Here is a 17,209-nt window from a genome sequence, read left to right on the forward strand (position 1 = left end):
AAGAAATTATAAAAATTTGTAAGTCAGTTTTTGGAGCAGGCTCTAGAACTCATTCTGATTATCTTGAGCTCACATTCCATTATTCTTGTCAAATTTATCATTGACTTTGAAAGATTTTTATGCGAGGCGAATTAAATGATCTCCAAGTAACTGGAAAATATAAAGCTGAATACCAAAATCTCTGTCCAAAATCACCTGAACTCAATGATACAATCTTGCTCTATTTCGTCTAATGCCTTATTCAATTCATGTTTACATTGACGGCCGCCATCTAGTGTATGGCGCGGTTGCTAGGTGTTGCTGTATTGGAATTGCCCCAACGATGAGCCGAATAATTGAATCACTGTCGTGTCTGACCCCGCTTCCGACAATTCGCTATAATCCTTAGTAATTGATTGCCCCTTTAACGGGCATCACCTCATACCATGCTAAGGGAACCACTTGGTCCCACACTGCGTGCTTCAACACCAGAAAACAGAACGAAACTCCTGGCGTTGCCACCAGTCAATTCTCCGGTGGATATTCTCGATAACTTGCCCCTATTGAAATATCTCGCATATCAAGCTGATGTCGATGGACACTCCCAAAGCTTTAATGCCTATCTCAAGCAAACAATCATCGATGTGCTCCCTGACACGGCGTCGTTGATCTCAATCAAATTAAATGAATCGGCACAAAGTAACTTAGCTAAGGTCGAGATGGACCACGTTGTCTTGATTTTGACAGTAAATCTCATCTTTGAAGCTGACGATTGCACTTACCAAGAGGGTAACACCGACAGTGTTCTCAAGATCCAACAACTACTCAAAAAATTATACCACTTGGTTGATTACATGGATCGTCCCGGTGTTGCTGAGATTGTTTCTATTTTGTTCCCCAACACCTTCACCTATCCTGAGCAATTCGAATTGATCCTAGATAGCTTCAGCAGCTTGAAGAAAGAATCACTAACACCTAAGCAATATGCTATGTTTGCTATGGGTCAGGTCCGCGGTATGATCATGTTACTTTTGAATTTCCTCCCGACTTTGCTCTTCACCAATGAAGACGACATCGCTGCTTGGAAAGCTTTCCAGCACTTGAGTAACTTCTACCAGCCACAGAGAATTCCGACTCCTCAATACCAACTCGACAGTACTGTTGGCTTAGAGTGGGATCAATTTAAGCCACCACTGGACTCCAAGTTGATTAGTAACTACAACTTAATCGAGGAGGGCGTTGAAAACATTTTCGAAAGCTCCGGTTCAGAATCCGCTGAAGACCCCAAGGAGGACACTGATGATACTTCCGCAATCTCAAAACATCTCCAAAAAGGCATTGATTCACTCACACACTATGTTACCCGTCTCATCAATGATCATCCCGCCTGGTTCCCTCCCATCTTCGGCCCTATGGTTTTCCACTCTATCGAGCATACCTTTCGGTCTTTCCAAGACTTTTCAATTTTGAACAAAAACGGGGGGAATATCTTTTTTAATGCCATAAACTCTATTTTCCTCCACTTCGAGTTGGTTTCATGTCCAAAGCTTAACAAGAATTGCGTTTGCATTTTGATTATGGTGGCATTATATTCAACTTTGGACAACGTACTCTATGAGCAGATCAAGTTGATGGGACCTGTGGCTCTATTGTCTTCTGATATCATGTTTTCTTGTGCCGTGGTAAGACTGGTCTTGAGCAATTTCAAGAAAAAGAAGCCCTTTGTGAAACAGATTCCGTTTGGCGAGATTACTACAGTTGGATTTGGGACATTCAAAGTCGTCGACGATGTCGGGTGTTCGTTTAAAGTGAACGCTTTCTACTCACCCGACAGTCTCGGGAAATCCCTTGCCCTCGATCCTCACTCCAATGAAGTAGGGGTAAAGATGCTGGAGGCATTGCCCATCATGATATCTCTCGATCACATTAAAAAGCATTGTGATCCAGTGGTGGATGTCAATGGCAAACTCTATTTTAAACATAAAGGCGAGGGCAGAGTTCACACCTTGAGACGAGGGGGTTATTATTATGTGCCATTGAAGCAACTGCATGAACTAGTGGTTACGATCCAGAGTTTGGAGACTGTTGAAAAACGTTTGTGGAAAAACTTGGCTATCATGAATTCGAAGAATTGGAAGATCACTTACCCAGGTGTGGCAGAGATGCTTGACGAGCTTCAATATGGAGGGTAGCCACAGCTTATAACCATCCGCTTATGCGAAACTTTTGTAACGGCTTAATGACCATTCATCACGGCCATTTAATTCACCTGACACAAATATAGTCCATGTAGTTGAAGATCCTAAGCTCAAATTTAACAATTTCGATTGGGTTCAAAGATCAATTATAAGAGATCGTATTTGCTCAACCGAATACCAGGAATTTGAAACTATGAATTCAATTGTTCCATAATGTTCCGTCCTGCAAAATTATCAGGAACCACAAGATCGTTATATGCATATAAGCCTACCTGAATACGATGCGCCCAGCTTCGAAATTATTCAAAGGATAAAAAGATAGAAAATTGAAATATGGCAGGAACTTTGTATCCATTGAAACTGTATTCAAATAGCTTGTTATGCTCATCTACGATAGCATGACAAAGCGAGAATGAATTAATTGCGTCGGTCATTTTTTCTTTACCAACCTCAATGTGGACTTCATATTTCAAGAAAATGAAGCGAGGTCCTAAAGCCATCTGTTTACATCGTTAACAGAATGACAATGAATAAAACAAAGACTAACAGTAAAAATTGCAAAAAGAAATGGACACATTGGGAGTCGAACCCAAGACCTTCCGCATGCAAAGCGGACGCTCTACCAACTGAGCTATATGCCCGTATACGATTTTGAAACCTTAGGCTAATAAAAGTCTTACAAGATTTCGTGAACTAGTCGATTTTGCGATTTAGATATCAATATTGAATTTTTTTAAATTTATCACCCGTTTGTTGAAGGAACTGTTTTCAAAAAGCGTTTTTTTTACCCCTGAGTGCGGAGTATGGCATCTGTTTGCCCCTGATATCGCACACTTCAACTAGATTTTGAGAAAATGAAACGCTTGAGGCAAATATACATTTTCTGATTTCAATGTACATCAATATATCGTCCTTGTCCTGTCCGTCGTTAAATTAAAGCCCCCTTTGGTGTCACATAGAACGGGATATTGAGTGCGCAACGCACTACTCATAGATTTCCTCAATTGACAACGCCAGGGAAACTCCAAGCACCGCCATGAGTGTACGCATATCAAGGTCACGGGGTTAGTGACAAGGGGTATTTTATACCACAGACTTGACTCCCGCAAAGTGAGAAATGGACGCTTCATCTGTGAACGAACGACGGCGCTCTAACCAACACCCACCACCTAAAACAAAGCCTCAAACCAAATTTGAGGGTCTCCCCGCTGAGCTTTGTAAGGAGATTGTGTTCCACCTTGACGATGCCTCGGTGTGTCGCTTGTACGCTGCCTAAATTGAGCGTTGGAAGCGGTATATCCCTATCAAAACAGTGATCGCCAACCGGCTCAAAAAGATTACTGTATGCGTGACGCCAGTGGTTGGCGTTGGATGTGACACTACTTAAATTGACTTCAAGACGTGGGCGTTGCTTCCGCTGTGGTGCACGGTCCACGTCAAGACTCCCGCTGGCATCACCTGTCAGCAATTAATTTGCGACACCGCTGAACAACTCCCCAGCATGGTGGAGAGAGCATGCTTGCTATGGATACCATCAGATCCACGTCGCTGATACAGAGGGTGTGACACCCTTCGGTTGGTTATTATCACCGACGGTGAAGGAGTCTACCAGCTGCTTGCGATCCCCCCCATCGGTTATACAGCTCAAATTGCCTGGCGAGGGCTTACGAATTGGGGACACGGATACTTTCAAGGAGTCACAAAAGCTCGAACTTTTGCAGTGGGGGGAAGCAGTCTGGAGTGGCCTGCCTGTCGACCCCCCACCCGACGACATCAGGCACGGATTAGTGCAAGTTGGCTCCACCGTGTGGTGCCGTCCCGATACGTTGACATTACAGCGACCCTCTGATGTCTAACCAAAAGTGAGCATTTTGTGCTTGTTGAGTATAATTTAAGTCACGTTTTTCGATCTTGAAAATATGTTACTGATATTGAAAATGAAAGAAACAGTTTGTAGAGATGGGCTACGGATCACATTTTAATTAAGTAATGATCCAAACATTCTCTCTCGCCCGATTGGCCAGAGGTTGGGTCAGGCTGAATTGACGACTCGCAGATTATCAATTCCAGACTTAAGAGATGGTAAAGTGAAGGCAAAATATCGTAGACCAATATTTTAAGTTAGTGCCCTGCCAGAGTTTTGTTATGGCAATTTATTGGTTTATCGAAGTTTTGTTTGAGGCTCTTTTGGCCATCATTTTCCTAATACCGTGGCCCACTCGTTAACGCCGTGAGCACCATATGAATGGATCTCCACAACACTATGTTCAATGAATAGAGATACGTTATGGATAGTGTGGCACCGAGGAATCAATTACAATCACCTTTAAATCGAATAAGGCATAGGTTTGGGCTCATTCAGTTCCATCTACAATGGGGTGCCCTCACTGTCATATCCTCAGATCCGGAGTTGTTTATTCTTCTATAGCTTGCTTATTGGGTGGGGTTGGTGCCGAGAAACTTGGCTTCGCCTTGGGGGACGCCGTTTTCGTACTTGACGGCCTTGGCTTCGACGACACCTCTCTTGTCGGCGGCGGTCTTGAACTCGGGCTTGAGGGCAGCTCTGGTGGTCTTGGCGGTGATGGCGAAGGCTCTGTTAAGCTAAATGGTTAGTATCTTGCTGTAATTGGCTTTGACACGTAATTGGTGGTTTGGCGATATGATCGATGATAAATCATCCACACCGAGAAGGACGCGAATGAAGACACCACAATCAATATTCCACGTTTCAGAGTGACCACCAATAATGGAAAGTGGCTCGACTTACAGTGATCCCGGCTTGCTTAGCGGCGGCAGCAGACATGGTTTATGGAGTGTGAAAGGGAGAGGGAATTTTTCAGGTTGTGCGGGTCGCACTATGGTGGGCGTCCAGCCAATCACCGTGGTTAGCACTATATGTAGGATCAGCGCGACCAACAAAGAGACAGGCTAGGACACTGAGAGAGACCCACAATGGATCAAACAAACATAAGTGTCTTGATTGGAACTCTGTGCTATAAAGCTGATTGTGTTTCAAATGAAATTATCCAGTAATAAGTAATGTTCAATTTGTAGACTAAATTTCATCAATGGCTTTAAGTTAGAGTGAAGTGACGGAAGTCCACTCATCAAATTGTAGTGAAACGTCTATTCTGATAATCTCAAATAATGAAAGATATAATGCTTATCGTTTATCTGGTGTCTATGTGCATTATAACCGGTCGGACAACACCTTGACGGCGACGGGGACCCCCTTGGCGATGCGGCGGTGTTCGGGCACCTCGAGCTTAGTGTGAGGTTTCCCGTCGGCCCCGACCACTTCCACCGGTTTCGGTTCGAACTCGTCGAGGCTCATCTTGTGCGCGTGTTCCATGAGATGGTCGATCTCGTGTTTCATCGCCAGCTTAAGCTCGGGGTCCTTAGTGATGACCACCGCGTTCGTCTCCAAGTCACACGAGTAGGCCCGTTTAGTGTAGTTCAGCGACCCCACTACGGTAAGTGTAGGCTCCTTCTCGTTGGGAGCAGTGCCCCAGATCCCTTTAGCGTGGTACGACCACCCTCCAGGGGTGTTGACCACTCCCCGCCGCCACTCCCACACGGAGATGGTGGCCTGCTTACCAGCTTGACGGATTCGTTCGAGGAACCGCTTAGCGAAAAGCAAATAGGCTTGAGGGAGGTAGTAAGAAATGCCGGCACTTTGGTAGAACAGGTTCGCTTGAGGCGAGGCGGTGATGACGTCACCGGAGCTCTTGCCGTTAAGCAAACGGCGTTGAATCAGCGGCAACATGTTGAAGTAGCCGGCGGTGAACCACCAGTGGATCTTGGGCAGGTCCATGTAGGATAATACGCGGAGCACGGCCGGTTTCTCGGTACTGGCGTCGTTATCTTTAGCCATAAGTGGAGTGAGTTGCAGGACCGGGTACACGATGGTGTCACCGCCTTCGGTGTGTTCGTCAAACAGCTTGAGCTCGTCCTGTTTGAGGAGGGGAGTAAGGAGATGCTGGGAGTCGATGAGGAACCGTTCGACGTTGAGACGGGGCTCACACAGTTTATTCAGCGTCGGCCAGTCGAGGCGGAACAGCGGCAGGGCCCCCAGACGCCGGGGGACCACTTGGTACAGCAATTTGCTCACCGCATCTTGGAGGGTGAAGTAGTAGTCACTAAGCCCCAGGTGTTTGAAAAGGTAGTACCGGTCCTGGCGGTCGACAAAGTAGTCTCTCAGCAAGTTGGCACCGGAAAGCATCACTTCATCGTCGAAACCGTAGATCTTCATGTGCTGGAGACCGACGCCTTCCACTAACCGTTTGGGGGCGAGCTTTTCCGTATACCGGCCCAACTGAGGGGTACGGTATAAGCGTAAATCGACTCGATGTGCCCCATATTTAGCCACTAACGGAGCTAAGACACTGGCACTACACGGGTCAGGGCTTTCTCTCGTACCTCTTAAGCCGTCGAGCAAAATCAGCACCTGAAGGTCTTCAGTAGCAGCTAACGCCTTGTCGAGCACCGCCACCAAGTCGGTTTCCTCTTTACCGAAATATAACAGCAGCAAAAACACCCGTTTCCGCGCCAGAGTAATCTTCTCACAAAGCACCTGGTAAAACTGCTTGGGATCGTTTAAGATTTCGATATCCCCTTTCAGCAATACAAAGCGGGGGGCTAACAGATCAAGCTGAGCGAACACCAGGATGAGGCGAGGGTCAAAGCCCGCGTAGGTCAGGGCGAGGATGGCGTCCAGATGGTCGACTGGGTGGGGCGTGGGAGCGGCGGTGGCGCTGGTGGCGTAGCCGCGGTGTCGCTTGAGGCTGAAGCACCCGAGAAGCATCAGCCGCCGGTGTCCTTTTAGCGTGTGGCGGAACATAATGGGGTGTATGGCTGAAATGGGTTTGGTGTGTGTGTGGTATGGAAAATTGATGGTTCCCTGCAGTGCGCCTCTTTGTTCCCCGGGACAGCAGCCTCAGGTCATCAATCGAGGGAAAAAGGGTACGAAAAAAATGGGTTGAACCGTGTTAGAATAGGATTTTAGGGATGGTAGCTTTGAGGGTGTCTCAGGGTTTATATAGATGTTATTAATTTATGGGGGAATGGAGCGGGGAGCGGAGATTACACTGACTTGTGAGTGATAACGATTTGTTGGGTCCGAGCGAACAAAAGCACGAGCACCTGCGATCGGCGGTTTTCCCCAAAACGGCGAACCCGGCAATGGCCTAGCCAGCAAGTGGGAAGAAAGTAGACGGTGGCGACAACTACAAAAAGTATTTACTTATCTGATTGGAATTGGTGGTAATCCTGATCTCTTGGCGATGAGCTCCTACGACAAATCGTTCGATGACCTGTGCGGGTGGCGACGTCATGGCACAGGTGTCAACTCCGATCCCGAGCCCAGACCCTTTATAGGGGTTCTTAACAGCGAATCTTTCAAACCGTTTGTCAAGATTGATGATTTGGCACCCTAGCAATTGAGACATTGGGCTCATCGCTTGTAGCGGTGGCTGAGGCGGAACATGCTGGAGTGTAAGGCGGCAGTGCAGGGCGCACAGCCCCGCACTACTCCAGGAATAGCAGTAAACACACACACATGTAAAGTGCTAAATGGGGAGATATAATGGATGTAAGGTGTACAGAGTGGTGGACTAAAAAAATTAAATCTTGCGGCACAGACAGGGTTCGAACCTGCGCTCCAAATGGAACTGGAACCTGCATCCAGCGTCTTAACCTCTCGACCACTGTACCTCGGATGCGAAAAAGACGAAAAGAGGTGGAACAGGTGGAGTGAAGTTTGTGTCCGAAGATCGCCAATTCGGCAACCAATCTAAATAAGAGTTTACCCAATGTTTTCTATTAGTTGCAGAATTCTTTTGAGTATTATCGGGGCACCATTCATACGTGTTTACAGCTTTTGTGTTCATATATTTACTCTCACTCATACGTACGTCCACTCGATGCCAAAATCTATATCACTAGTACTCTTTTCTGTTTCGAGTTGAGTTGAACTTCCTCTAAAAGAGTATATATCATAATCGTGGAATATCGTCTGGGATAAATCCCGTGGGATCGTAATGTCACGCTTAATATCGGCAGCAGCGTTTTGCTTTTTGTGTTTGGGGCTTTTCGTCTGCCATTTTCGCTTTCTTGGATTTTCTTTACAAGAACACGTCTTCAGGTCAATTGATGGCGACACTTCAACCAATTTATGCGCAGACGTATCTTGAGATGAAGAAGGCAACGGAATGAATGTCTTGCCCTGTTGCTCGACTTGTTGACAACCAATACAGATGTCTACAGCGTTGCAATTCCTTTGAAGATTATCAATCATTCGAAGCATTTTCGCCTTGTTCTCATGCCTCAAGTTCTTACCACAATTGTCCAATAATCGTACAGGCAGCACCTTGGAAATCTTCAGAGTTGTGGATATGAGTTCAGCAAGTCGAGCATGATCTGCGTACTTAAAAGTACTGCCAATATGGATGATACACGCTCTCAATATCCCCGAATGTTGCAATTGCCCTTTGTCACTGATAGTCTGTTCAACTTCAGTGGGGTATCGACGCCAAAGCGTCGCCAATACTTCGCCGATAACTTTGTCTGGTGCTTCAGTTTTGAATAATAAACAATTGGTAAGCTTAATGCGTTGCCCATGTGGTAAGTTTTTGAATTTGATGAGTGTTCGAATTTCTGCCAAAGTCAGTTCGGTGAGTTCAATCGAAGAGTTGGGGCTGATCTCTTTCATTACTCCATTGACGTGGTCAAGCGGATTTTGACATCCCAAGCCCAAATAAACTCGCTCCCACTCTACCATCTTCTTCTGAACCAAATCTCTGGATTGTGTCTTAATATTGTTGAGACAAGTTCCAGTAAAGAGGGAGCACGAAATTATGTGCAAACAGTAAAACGAGAAGGTTTAAATCAACCATGTTTATTGCTCTCTCGGTAATTGTTGTAAGGCCTGACATCGTCGAGAATCGGCGAAATCCTCGGAGTAACCGGAACGGTGCTCGAATCGGTGGTCTGACGTATATTCAGACAATTTGCGACGCTTGCAGCAACAATACTGAAGTCGACCAAGTGGAATTGATCTCATGAAGCTATATAGTTTGTCAAAGTTCAGAGAATCAAACGATTATAGATAACCTTTTTTGTCAATCTTTGGGATGCAGATACGGCTAGAACGACATGCAGTATGGTGACACAAAATCGATTTTACGGAGAAATTGTTCGAATTCGATTTATATGGCGTGAGTTAAAAGGAGTGGAATAGTGATGTCACCACACAATTTATGTCATCCTGCGCAATTTCGCTTTTATTTTCATTGCCTAATGATACAGACCTCCACAATGAATGTTTTCTGAAAGTAGTCATACATTTGTTACCAGTGCATTCTATCTTATTTTTCTTAGGATACGTATCATGATTTCGTTAATTTGTTCGGGCATAAGACAAGAAGACAATAACTGAGGCGACCAATTCATTAAACAAATGAATCATTTTGTTGCAGGTCTTGAAAAACAGATTGATGATAGGTTTTTTATCAGTCAGCCAACTTCATATTTTTGCAGCCCCCTCAATGGAATACAATGTCAGGAGCCCCATCAACACATCTACTGATATCCTTTGACAATATTCATTTTTAAAGGATTCTACGAAATTTTCAGAAAGCTATGTATCAAAGGAGAAATAGAAAAAACTCCAAAGCCTCCAACAAAATTCTAGAAATCTCAAGGCTCATGGCTACGTATCTGAGGTAACCCAGTAGTTTCTCAGGGAGTGTTTTTCACGACTCTAAAATGGGCAAATAAATGTATACATCAGATCCTTGAATGCTGCATGTGTTATGCTTTCTTTATGTCGTTCCGCTTGGACCCCACAATAGCTGGAGAGAGAGAAAGATCTCACGGAATTGAAATGGATTCTGTGACAAGTAATTACTTGCTCAAACAGACCTATATAGAAAGGCAACCATCTGTGATTGCCTGTATTCGCAATAACGATGGCATGGGTGTGCGACCAGTTGGCGGTACCAATGTCTCTCCATTTGTAAAATGAAATTTTTTTGGTTCAGGGTTATGTGAAAGAATTAGTGACTTCATAGGTGTCATTTTCATTAAAATTGCTCACTTGCTACCAATTAAATTCGCAGTGTTCCCTTCCACTGTTGCTGCGACTAATGTGAGTATGAAGCGAACTCATCCAAATACCACAAAATCAAAATTTCTGTACTAGTACTATTAGTCGGTTGACTATATTATTGTATTTCACGCTGTCATGATAACTCAATTGCTGGCAGCAGAATAAACTGTCCATAATCAACACAATGAGATAAAATCCCCTCAGACAAGCAATATAAATTTAACCATGAATTGGGCTTTTTCATTGAACAAAGCTAAAGTTCTAAGCTATCGCAGATCCAAAGCTTGTATCTAATTCAGAAGACTAGAAATCATTTAGTTGGGCATACTGTAAGCCCTCGCCAATACTAGAGAGTGGTAAGTCGAAATCGTTTCACTCATTCATAAACTATATACATGTATCACTTTTTGGCGGAGGCCTTGACAGTGATGACGTCACCGTCTTCGACAACATACTTTTTGCCGTGACGGAACTGTTTGCCCATTTGTTTCAACTTGGCCTCATTAAACTCCTGCTCGTGTTTTAAGTCATCCCACTTATACACCAATGACGAGATGAATGTCTTTTGGAGGTCGGTGTGGATGACACCCGCGGCTTCAGGAGCAGTAGAACCTTGACGTACACTCCACTGGTGAGCCTCTTCGGGGCCACAAGTATAGAAAGAGATAAGACCAAGAGCAGACCGCATTTCGTCCACTAAGGTGGAAATAGCCAGTCCACGACCAAGCTCTTGCTCATACAGACTGAGTTCTTCCCCTTCCAATGTCGCCATCTTAGTTTCGGCTGCTGCCAGGACCAAAACCACGGGGTCAGGTTCATCGCCAAACGAGCTATCGGCCACCCATTGACGAATATCCTTTAAATATTTCAGGGTTTGGGTAGCGTAGTCCGTTTCAGACACGTTTACAAGGTAAACTGATGGTTTTGCCGTTAAGAAATTGTACTTGTTGAGGATGGTAGCGTCTTCCTCCAGCCAGGCGCCGACCCTAACGGGCTGGCCCTCGTATAACATTTCCAGTACCGTCTCCATCAATTCGAGTTCCTTAATTGCTCCCAGTTGCCCCGGTTTCTTTACTAATTTAGCCAATCGCTCCAGGGCCAGCTCGACATACTCCAAGTCCTTAAGGATCAATTCATCAGCAACAATCGACAAATCACGCACGGGATCAACTGAGTTTTCCACGTGGGTGACGTCTTCATCATCGAAACCTCTGACCACCTGGAAAATGCCGTCAACTTGGCGGATATCGTTGAGGAACTTATTGCCGAGCCCGTGGCCCAGCAGACAGTGGCGTACCAAGCCAGCAATGTCCCATAGCGTATGAGTGGTAGGTACAACTTTGGCACTACCATAGATTTGAGCGTAGTGGGCAAGCGCTGGCAGCAGGACTTGGATAATCAGCTTTTCCGGGTCGATCGTGGCGAAGGGGTAGTTGGCGGGATTGCCGAGGGGCAGCTTGGTGATGGCCTGAAACAAGGTCAGCTTGCCGACGTTGGCGAGACCAACAAGCCCCAGCAGCAAATGGTTACTGGGTCGGCCGAGGCGGGCCCGAGTAGGGGCGGCTGGTGTCGATAGCCATCGCACCCGTGGGATCATCTGGTTACGGGGCCCCGCACTCTGTTGATAAGATGAAGATGGTGAGGGTCACGTGAACACTATCACGTGACTTTTTGATAAACATTAGGCTCACGGCTGGCATACCTGGCGTACCAGTACCGAGCCGCCTTATTAATTAGTGCCAGCGCCATTTAGGCTTTTGTGGATGGTGGAGGTCGATGCGACGGCTCAGTGCAGGCGATCTATGGTCAAGGTAGGTCGATTAGACTAAGCGAGGCGAAATTAGGTATACATTGTGAGGCGCCCACCAGTTCTGTGGTCCACCACTTCTGTGACCCTCAGCCAGCCACGGCTCAGGAATGTAATCACTATTTAATAAAAGCTTGATTGAACCCGCTGGCTAAATTAAATAAAGCTTTGGTGCCCGCTGGTACTCGTATACCGGGTAAGGTGGCTAACCCGGGAAGTAAACACACGACTGAGGCTTGGCTCATAGGTAATATCAAGTTAAGCGTATGCTTGAGTCATTCTCGCTGGGTGATCTAGGCCTGGAATACGATGATCGAGACCAAAAGGGCTCGGATCAATTAACCCATTTGGGAGCGCCTGGGTTAATCTCGGCAAGAAGTAGCGGAAGCACTCACAAATGGCTACTCTATTACCGAAACTAGTTGTAGATTGGTGTCGAATGAATTGTCGATGATAGATTTGATGGCTAATCCGTGATTTCGCTAGTGGCGGTACCTGTCTCCGCTGCGTGCCTCCTTTACTAAACGTATGGTCATGTAGAGTGTAGAATCAGTTTAGCTTCAATTCCGTCAGCAATTGAGCTTGAAGTAAAAAGGTGTCACCTTCAATCCTTGGGGGGTTTATTTATCACTGATCCGTGTTCTTTCTCGGTATGCAAAAGTCGCTCTTTTTGTTCCTATACCGAGGTAACGGTTGATACACAACGCTCCTAATAGATCGAATTGATAACCAATTCAACCGCCATACTTCTCTGCAGTCAGTCAGTAAATTCAATCAGTAGTTGTACTTCGCAATAACTATCCTCTTTACCGGACCTAGTTCAATTACAGTACTTTTGGATACATATCCCCAACCTCGGCCCAACCACCCAACAAAATGGTCGCACGGGCGCGGTGCGTTGCTCGCTATACTTTTTGTTGCCCCAGGTTTCGATTCGCACGCGCCGCCGCACGGGATTGATCTCGCGCCAACACCACCGCTGGCCAACAATTTACTCCTACACATCCTACGAGCGCCATGGCGTGGACCGACTTACCCGACGCCGTCCTTACTCGGTTGACCACCTATTTGAACCAGCAAAGCTTGGTCAACTTGGCCCAGACCAACTACAAGTTTTATACGCCTTGTTTGCGGCGGCTTTACCGGACCCTTCTAATCGGACGCGAGCCAGCGGCGCCAGAACTCGCCACTGCCGAGGATTTCGGGGAAACTTTAGCCACCGTGATCTACGGCTACCGTCACCAATCGGATAAGATGGTTTCAAAGGCGTCCCAGGTGAAAATGCTCACGGCGCGGTTGCTGGTGCTAAATACGGCGTTGGACATCAACCCGGCACTTGCGGGCTACATTGAGGCGATTACCGTCGATATCGATGATGCTGACGTTGATGAAGCTTTGCTAAAACAGCTTAATCGCCTCACTCAGCGGCGGGAAGTGTCATTGACTAAGTGGGTGGCGACGACTAATATTGGTGGCCTTGAGCTGCCCCAGGCGAAAGTGGCTACGGCATGGACTCAGCCGCAAGTGGACGATGCTACTGAGGGAGTATACGTGATGGATCTGAGCCTAGAGGTGGCGCAATTGCCCCTACTGCTCCGCACCTTGGTATTACCAGTGGACAATTTCACCAAATTGGCCAACCAAGCGCCCATTGACAGCATGAGCAATCTCACCACCTTCCGCTGGGTATTGGATAATGTGGACGACGCCGGAGACTTGCTTATCCGCGTCAACTGGCGCCAGATCCGCGCCCTTGAGCTTGTCATAACAGCTGGTCCCGATACGGTACTGGAAGTTTTGGAAGTGGTACCGCCTCTCCCAAACTTGAAACGGCTCGCTATTGTCCAGCAGAGCCCTGAGTATAATACCCACGCCGCCAACGAGCTCTACGACGTCGCCGTGCTTGGCTTAGTGACGGCGGTGGTGGCTACTCTGCCTCAACTCAAGTACTTGGCCCTCGTCCACGACGTCCCCGAGCATGGAAACTTCTCGGATGGCTACGAGGGTAATTACTTACGCCGCAAGAGCATTTTGGGCCACCACTTGGCCCGGGTGGTATCAGCCGCCCGCGGCCCCGTGGCGGTGTCTATGCCCACTTTACTAGCGCTGTTGGCGTGCTACGACCAAGCGATGAACAACATGTTGTGGAACGGGTGCCACTGCCGCCACTGCAGCCAGTACTTGGGCGTCATCGACGAGTTCTTGCTCCACCACCGCTACTACCTGCCCCAACAAAAGGGCTACAAAGATATCAATTCGCTGCTTCTATTCCGCACCGTGGGCGAGGCAATGAAGCAGCGGCTCGTGCGTGAGCCCACCTGGCTCTTCAGCGACACCGTTCCCTTGCTCGACGCCGTGTGGGACTTCCACCGCACGTTTGGGCGAGACTTCCGGTGCTACGCGGGAAACGTCCACGACGATGGGTTCGAGCACGACGACGTCGACGCCAGCGAGCCCCTGAGCTACCGGTGTGCGCTGTGGACGCCCTTCGTGTACCACCAGGGCGTGCCCAAAGCCATGGCCCACTACCTCACCACCCTCGTGGTGCTGGTGGTCAACTTGGAGCGCGACAACGCCGAGGACGAGGTCATCGGGCGCATGCTCAACGACGGCGGCGATAGCGATTTCCGGGTGAACATGGGCCTCGTCCAGATGAGCGGCATCAACTTCTGGGTCGGCACCGAGCCCAACGGCACCCACTGCTTCGCCTATTAGCTGTAAGTTCTCTGTCTAGGTTCTGGAACTTCCGACGTTGCCGGTTGAGGCTGGGTGCCGGCAGACGAGCGCCGGCGCCGTCCCCGCGGGCGTTTTTGTCACCAGGGGGCTTCGAGAACCTCAGGGACCCCGGCTACAGTTGCTTGGCGGCGGGCGTTATTATTGCCCGGGCGATGGCGGCGTTTTTGTGGCCTGAGAGGGCAGGGGGCTCGGCCGCTGGCGACATTGACGAAGCAATGTATCCCCGAAGCAAGGTATTCCTGTTACCATAACCACCTTTAGCCAACTCTACTTGGTGGTTATCAGGTGGTTTTTTTCGTGAGGTTATCGGGTGGTGTTTTGGTTCCCGCATTTGTTGCCAGCGGGGTCCGATGGCAGGGCGATGCCCGCTGATTATCTAGCGACGCCGTTGACGCCAGCTTCCCCGGCTATACTTGCTTGTGGCACCCTGCAGGGCAGTGCCGGTGGACAACAGCTGCTGCGGTTATCAAGGTTGACGCCGTTGCCATTGTCGCGTGTGGTAAGCCAAGCAAAGTATTGGAGGAGCTAATTGCCGTATTTCTCGATACGCTGGTGGTGGTACCCTTTTTGATCGACGGGAAAGTCTAACGCGGGAGGGAGGCGTACGAAGCTTATTCCCTTTAGACGAGAGGTGGGTGGCCCAAAGTGCAGGAGCGAGCGGTCCCAAGGGTAAACACGGCTTTTGCCTAAACCAGCTAATGACGACAATCGTCCATAGCAATGGCATGAAACAATTAGAGTTTGTTTTTGCCATTATTCACACGAGCACACGGGCCCCCGGCGGTGGTTCCTTTTAGCCTTTTGTGGTGGTTTCTGCGGCGATTGCCGAGCCGATAGAGGCCAAACGGTCTGCCCTAACGGGGGGCTGTGCTCCTACCCCGTCAGTTAGCCGAGATAGCCTGTTCCCTGGGGGGTTGTCCAATGTTGATCTTCTGCACTTTCAAACCATAATAACAAAGTTCACTCTTTGAATACAGAGTTTAAGGTAACTGTTTTCTTATGATTTTTTGCTTTGCTTGGTAATGGCCTCAGAAACGTACGCTCTATTTTCTCTTGTGATTGTTTGCTCCCTTAGTCGTGGCCTCAAAGAACACTCTGTCTGCTTCAACCACAATGGGCTCTTTGAAGAAATGGGCCCATATTGCAAACAATGGACCTGAGCAATATACAACAAAGATGGTTATTGAATGGCAGGCAAACTGACAGACTCACATGGGTTTTGGTGGTCCCCAACGTGGTTATCATTCATGGTTTCAGCGTGGTTCAAATCTTGTATCCTATTTCTTCATGATCATGTTTCCCATTATTTGTTCATTATATTCCATTAGATTAGGTTTCGTCTTGTTTCAGACGGATATCGCGGTCTCTATAAATCCTATAATTATCGTTCTCGTTAGCTCATAATAAATATTCCTGGGTGGAAACTCATTTGTTTCAGCTGAGGTTTCAGGTGAGGTTTCAGCTAGTGTACCAGCTTGGCGCGGGCTTTGAAGGGGCCAAGTCGCTTGGTCTTACCATTAGTGTGGATACGGTAGTGTTGCATACAGTTGTCGTGGCGGGCGAACTTGGCGCCGCAAGTGGGCCAAGGACAAGTGTGGTTGCGCTCACCGGTGTGGATGCGGTTATGGCGCGCCAAGTGGCCCAGCGTCGTGAACAGGCGCCGGCACACTTTGCACATGTAGCGCCGTTTCGCTGGCGGCTGCGGCGAGCGCTTCGGGTACTCCGGCGGCAGCTCCGTGGTGGGGGTCAATGGGTAAGTGGTGGTGGGGTTGTGGTGATGGTGGTAGAGCGGCAGCGGCGCCAGCGCCGGCGCCAGCGCTGAGGGCGCCGATACTCGCGAGACGCTAACAGCGCTAGTAGCGCTAGACGCGACGGCTGATGGCGCTGAGGGCGCTGAGGGCGCTGCTGAGGGCGCCATCATCGCTGTCGGGAGCGCCGTCGGAAGTGTCGTCGGGAGTGCTGGTGGGGGCGCCAGGTACGGGTTATAAGTATTGACCACGTAGTTATGGTGAGTATGGGGCGCCTGTTGGCATTGTTGTTGGTGATGGTGGTGGTGGTAGGCGTAGCCTGACAGCGCCGGCGCTGGTATCGGCGCAAACGGCGCCAGCGCCGGCGCCGGCACCATCAACAACGCGTCGTCGTCCACCGGCGGCAGCGGCGGCGCCACCACGATGCGGAAATCCTTAGGTAAGGGGATCAGAGTCACCAACTCAGAAAACAGCGGGAGCGGCGGCGACTTGGGGACACTGCGGGGCTCAACGTGATACATGTTTGGATAATTGGGGATATTTGAAACTGGGATCACGAGGTGATGGTTTCAGGTTGAGTAGGAACACGGGTTTCACGTTGGTTCAAGCTGGGATGAAAGGGTATGGTTGGGGT

The 17,209-nt window shown here is 48.3% G+C and overlaps 5 protein-coding genes across 5 annotated transcripts; 2 read left to right on the forward strand and 3 right to left on the reverse strand. All coding sequences in view use genetic code 12, as the record gives it.

The window, feature by feature from the left end:
- Positions 1–425: 425 nt before the first annotated feature.
- On the forward strand, positions 426–2,171 carry DIURU_002541 (uncharacterized protein; the record flags this gene model as incomplete). Its single annotated transcript, XM_034155204.1, has 1 exon — positions 426–2,171. One exon carries the CDS (start codon positions 426–428, stop codon positions 2,169–2,171), a length of 1,746 nt encoding a protein of 581 aa, XP_034012707.1.
- A 3,196-nt stretch (positions 2,172–5,367) lies between these two features.
- On the reverse strand, positions 5,368–7,017 carry PEL1 (CDP-diacylglycerol--glycerol-3-phosphate 3-phosphatidyltransferase; the record flags this gene model as incomplete). Its single annotated transcript, XM_034155205.1, has 1 exon — positions 5,368–7,017. One exon carries the CDS (start codon positions 7,015–7,017, stop codon positions 5,368–5,370), a length of 1,650 nt encoding a protein of 549 aa, XP_034012708.1.
- Positions 7,018–8,079: 1,062 nt separating this feature from the next.
- DIURU_002543 (uncharacterized protein) lies at positions 8,080–8,955 on the reverse strand (the record flags this gene model as incomplete). Its single annotated transcript, XM_034155206.1, has 1 exon — positions 8,080–8,955. One exon carries the CDS (start codon positions 8,953–8,955, stop codon positions 8,080–8,082), a length of 876 nt encoding a protein of 291 aa, XP_034012709.1.
- A 1,729-nt stretch (positions 8,956–10,684) lies between these two features.
- DIURU_002544 (uncharacterized protein) lies at positions 10,685–11,881 on the reverse strand (the record flags this gene model as incomplete). The annotated part of the gene is made up of 1 exon (XM_034155207.1): positions 10,685–11,881. The coding sequence occupies one exon, from the start codon at positions 11,879–11,881 to the stop codon at positions 10,685–10,687; it is 1,197 nt and encodes a 398-aa protein (XP_034012710.1).
- Positions 11,882–13,108: 1,227 nt separating this feature from the next.
- On the forward strand, positions 13,109–14,806 carry DIURU_002545 (uncharacterized protein; the record flags this gene model as incomplete). The annotated part of the gene is made up of 1 exon (XM_034155208.1): positions 13,109–14,806. One exon carries the CDS (start codon positions 13,109–13,111, stop codon positions 14,804–14,806), a length of 1,698 nt encoding a protein of 565 aa, XP_034012711.1.
- Positions 14,807–17,209: the final 2,403 nt, after the last annotated feature.

This window comes from Diutina rugosa, assembly GCF_008704595.1.
Source record: "Diutina rugosa strain CBS 613 chromosome Unknown scaffold42_size129173, whole genome shotgun sequence".
Lineage (NCBI taxonomy): Eukaryota > Fungi > Ascomycota > Pichiomycetes > Serinales > Debaryomycetaceae > Diutina > Diutina rugosa.